Source organism: Bidens hawaiensis, unplaced genomic scaffold, assembly GCF_021521415.1.
Source record: "Bidens hawaiensis isolate Kalapana, Puna unplaced genomic scaffold, B.hawaiensis_p1.1 tig00029086_1, whole genome shotgun sequence".
Classification (NCBI taxonomy): Eukaryota; Viridiplantae; Streptophyta; class Magnoliopsida; order Asterales; family Asteraceae; genus Bidens; species Bidens hawaiensis.
The window spans coordinates 33,837-38,686 of NW_027494800.1; the positions used below are offsets into that span (position 1 = coordinate 33,837).

The following is a 4,850-nucleotide window of genomic DNA, read 5'->3' on the forward strand; positions in this document are numbered from 1 at the left end:
TCGTTAAAAAAAAGCAATATTTAATTAAAAAAACAAATATAAGTATAATAATAAAAATAGTAATATAAAAGGAGGAAACACTCCAGGCAGTTACTAAAACAGAGGTGAGAGTTCAGGGAATCAGACATTTGACCCATCCATCATCCTATACCTTTAGATCTAGGCAGCCACCCCACCCCACCCCACTCAAACAGATCCCTAAAGATAATCCATCCATCATCTAATCCAGCCTCCATGTTATGTTAAAATGTCACGCCACCGTCACCATGAACCTCCTTCCCCAGAGGATCCACCCATCACCACTGTCCAAAACATATCCAACAACTTCTCCAAACTCTACCTCAATCACAAAGCAGCATGTTTGACCAAGTCACAAAGTCAAAGAACCCAAAAACCCCATTATTACTACTTCAACAAACCACTCAAGGAGGAAAAACCTATACAAAAAGAAGAAGACAAAATCAAGAGAGCCATTGTAGTAAGACAGAAGCCAGAAAATGATGATGAAATGAAGAAATTACCAAAAGATATTGAAAAGCCAATAGGGATGAGGAGGGGTAGAAGGAGGCCATTTGGCAGCAGCTCACAAGCTGAGTTGACTGACTTCTTTGCTTGTAATGGGGTCAAAGTGGTTTCTGCTGACATGCCTCCTTATATGCAGATTCATCTTGTTGACCTCACTAGAACCACTTATGATAGCTTGGAAAAGTTCACTGCTAAAACACTAGCTTTCACACTAAAAAAGGTAACCCTTTTTGATATGCATAAGCCCTTTACAATTAATGTGATTTGGTAGGTTGGTCAAATTAACATTCATTAATGGTTGTGTGTGCAGGAGTTTGATGGGGTTTATGGACCAGCATGGCATTGTATTGTGGGATCAAGTTTTGGATCATTTGTGACACATTCGGTTGGTGGATTTATGTATTTCTCAATGGATCACAAGACTTATGTTCTTCTGTTCAAGACTGCTGTTCAAAGAGCACATTGAAGATGAATCATTTCTTCACACAAAACTGTACAATTTTTGCTGTAACCACTTGTACCTCATGCATCAATAGTTGTATTTTAAGCTCTGAATGGATCGTTATAATATAGCATGTTTTCACATCACTTGCCCCTTCCGCAATCAATGCCATAATTTTGTTTTCAGGGTCAAACTTGGTATTTAATTAGGACACTAGTTCGTATTATTTCAACCCTTTGACCAATAAAATTTGGCAATAAAAATCAAAATTGCCATGTAACCACAAAGAAATGCATACCATTTTGTTCAACCAAAATGAGACAAACAACCAAACAAATTAGATGATTAGGAAAAAGTTAACTGAAAGAAGCAAAACCACCTTATAATGCGCAAGAACATATGTGAATATTTAAGAAAGTCAAAATTAATATGATTATGAAAGATTAATGCAGCAATAATTTTTTTAGTTCTTCCTATGGCAATAATAGTCAAAATTATACCATGTCGAACAAAACGCAACAAACATTTGGAACCAAAGTTTACAGTTGTAAATGACTAAATTCCATCAGAAAGTTGCAGATTGAAAGGAAACAACCTCATAATGTACAGCATATTTTGACTTTTATGGTCAAAAGTGACTTCAAGTCAAACATAGAAACATATTCCACATTTGAGATGCAAACATGGGATCAAACAAATCTGGTTTGATGATGGAATTACAGCATTGTTTCATAACAATTCCAGCAAACATGTCTCAAGTAATAATTTGTTGGGCTGTGGAGGTGATAAGGAGAAACCAGAGCATGTATGTTAACATCACTTGGAGTGAGAGGTATGACACCATCTTCTAATATTTGAACCGAACAAGATACCGCAACTGCATAAAGAATTCAATGTCAGATAACAAAATAAAATTCCTGTTTGTTTACTTACCTAGAAGCGGCTGCTTCCAGTTTCTTTGTGTTGCAAGTTCTCGGTACTTTGATAGGAATGAGTCAAAGTATCTATTTATAAAAAATACCTAATGAGGATTAATTAAGGTAGTTTAAAAAGACCAAAATGCCCTTATGGCTCATGCACTAAATTGGTATAAAAAGACCTATGGAAAAAACTAGAACTTACCCTCCACCACGTCCCAATCGCCTTCCGGTTTTATCAAATGCAAGTCCTTTATAAAAGTCATGAGATAAATCTTTAATTCCAAACAATGAATCAATCACTTAATCTTAGTTGGGAGAAATTACCAGGTAACAGAAGCAGGTCAACAGGATCATTTGCCAGCGGCATAACTGCAATAAACACAGATTAAATTTTGATCATAAAGAGTTAATGATTTCACATATAACATAAAACTCTTTTCAAGATTAAATATCGACAAAATGAGCACGCACTGACCATCTTGACGATCATTCCATCAGCATCAACAGGAGCGGGCTCTAAAATGTTCATGGAGTTTGCAATTAAATCATCCATACGCGATGTATCAGCATTCGCAAGTGGCAATTCTTGTCCTCCGCTCGTGGAACATAAAGTATCTTTGTTTGCCCATCTTCAATAACAACATATCATATGGTTTCAGTTAAAGATATTACAAATGTACCAAACAAAACTAAGTCATTAATCCATGATGAGACACACACCTTTAGTTGTAGTTTGTAAAATATGTTGCAGCAGCAACTTCTCTCAAGGCACTACAGCCTATATAAGCAGCACATAATCTCTTACAAGGCGTGAACCATGGAGCTTCAATATCAAATTCTAAATTGCATCATCTGGAAACAAACCAACCAAAAACTATAATTATTGTTTACTATTTTATATCTATATCTATATCTATATCTATACTATATATAATATAGGAGTGAGGGACCTCTTAAATTTTAAGAGGTGTCACTCTTGTTGCATATTGTACAAGTAATAATGCATAAAATTTTAAGATTGTAGGGGTAAAATAGTTTTTAGAGCATACTCATCCTATCCCCTATCTTTAAACCAAAAATTACACTAAAACTCACTTTATTTTTTCTCTTCATTTCAATTAAATAATACTTTTTATACCTTTTATCATTACCTTTTCTCTTTACTTCACTCACAATCACTTTCAAAATATATTAAAAAATTATAGGGATGAACAGTAACTTTTCAAATATACAGAAAAATCATTACTTTTTCTAAAATATAAAAACTCTTCACTCACAACATCCTGAATCACTCTCTAAATTATAAAAACACATCTCACATAATATAAGGGGGATGAGAATGCTCTTAGAGCATTCCCATTCAATCCCTCAAAACACCGCCTATCTTTATAATTTAAAAAAATCTTTCAAATATTCACTCCATCCTATCCTCTATTTACATTCCCTGACTCTAAATAATAGAAATTTGCTACAGTAGCTTTTTATTTATGAAAAGCTACTGTACACTCTCCATCTCAACTATACTGTACTTTCACCCGCCCTTGTCACTTTCTCCCACTCATCTTTATAGGGTTCCTCAGCCCTCTCTAAAATCAAAGAGTTATGGGTTGAATCGAAGCAATCGGTGTCCATGTGTTAATCGATACAAGCTGCAACACGTACCTCTCTATCTTCATCTCTCAATTTCATTATGTTTATTGTAAGATTACAACTATTTTCATGAATTCACCTTCATTCATCCAAAATTAGGAACACCAAAGCTAAGACAACTAGTTTTATAAATTATTAAGAGTGCATCTTCTACAAACTACCAGTTTTAAGGCACCTAATTAGTAGGTTCCTTTTGTGTTGTTGCTGAAGGGATACACCACCACTTTATGAATCAACAAAATAAGGAACTGAACTACGATTGAATGTCAAATTATGGTAGATGTTGATAGAACATAAAATTAGGGCATTGGAGGTAATCTCTATAACAATCATCAGCAGTCTAGGTATTGAAAATTAACAAGTCTAGAATAATTAGAACTAGTAAAATGCCCACCCGCATTGCGGGGCGATCAGTGGCGGCCCAACCATTTTAGAGGCCTAAAGCGTAGGAAAAATTGGGGCCTTTATCCAACGTTAGATAGGTGAAATCACATCATTTATAAGCTTAATTTGTAGAATTTATTGAGTGATTGCCGTATTTCGTATACAAAACTAATAAAATTTTCAATTTTTGTTTTCAAAAAGAGTTTGATTTATATAGATTTATTGGATGTTATTTCTTTATTATCCAGAAGTGAATTTCGGTCCCATATGTTGCTGCTGTTATTTCTTTTCCTTTAAATGTCCTTTCTAGCATGGATCTGCAAAAAAAATGTTGTGTATCCATTTTACCATACCAAAAACAGATTCAAACACAAACGGTATCCAAGCATGAACAGGGGAAGTAACTAATAGGAAAACGCAGCAGCTAACGCAACATATATTACCAACGGACATATTAGCAGCTAAAAACAACATATATTAATAACGGACAGTAGGCTAATCGAAACTTACAATAGTACTGAAACATAATATACTAACGAACAGTAGATTTTTTTATTCTTTATTTGTGAACTACAAATTAAAATAACATTAAATTGGTTTTGTTTATTCTTTATTTGTGAATTACAAATAAAAAGCTATATAACTGTTCCTACATATTTCATCTTTACCGTTGATAAAAATTTATGTGTATTTTGATAGGTTGAGTTAATTGCATGTTTGATAACATGCCTCATACATTCTTTCGCAAATTGTTGACATACATGTCTTCTGAAGATGATAGTGATGTTAATCTTAACGAAGATGGCAAAGGACAATGTATTCGCAAGCGTCGTAGGTTTATTCGGCGTAATCATATTCAGGGACATCAGCGTCTATATCGTGATTATTTTGCAGAAAATCCCATATATCCTGCAGATCTATTTCGACGA

At 34.1% G+C, this 4,850-nt stretch overlaps 1 protein-coding gene and 1 pseudogene across 1 annotated transcript; one reads left to right on the forward strand and one right to left on the reverse strand.

Moving 5' to 3' along the window:
- The first annotated feature begins 245 nt into the window (after window positions 1–245).
- LOC143578255 (uncharacterized) lies at window positions 246–991 on the forward strand. Its single transcript, XM_077061891.1, has 2 exons — window positions 246–745; window positions 836–991. The coding sequence occupies exons 1-2, from the start codon at window positions 248–250 to the stop codon at window positions 989–991; spliced, it is 654 nt and encodes a 217-aa protein (XP_076918006.1). The 5' UTR covers window positions 246–247.
- Window positions 992–1,683: 692 nt separating this feature from the next.
- Window positions 1,684–3,563, reverse strand: LOC143578256 (5-formyltetrahydrofolate cyclo-ligase, mitochondrial-like; annotated as a pseudogene).
- Between the last annotated feature and the right edge of the window lie 1,287 nt (window positions 3,564–4,850).

What these genes read in the sequence shown, in the direction of transcription:
- LOC143578255 (XM_077061891.1), top strand. Translation starts at nt 248, where the DNA reads ATGTCACGCCACCGTCACCATGAACCTCCTTCCCCAGAGGATCCACCC. An exon ending in TAGCTTTCACACTAAAAAAG is followed by an intron (nt 746 to 835) that starts GTAACCCTTTTT and finishes TTGTGTGTGCAG; the next exon opens with GAGTTTGATGGGGTTTATGG.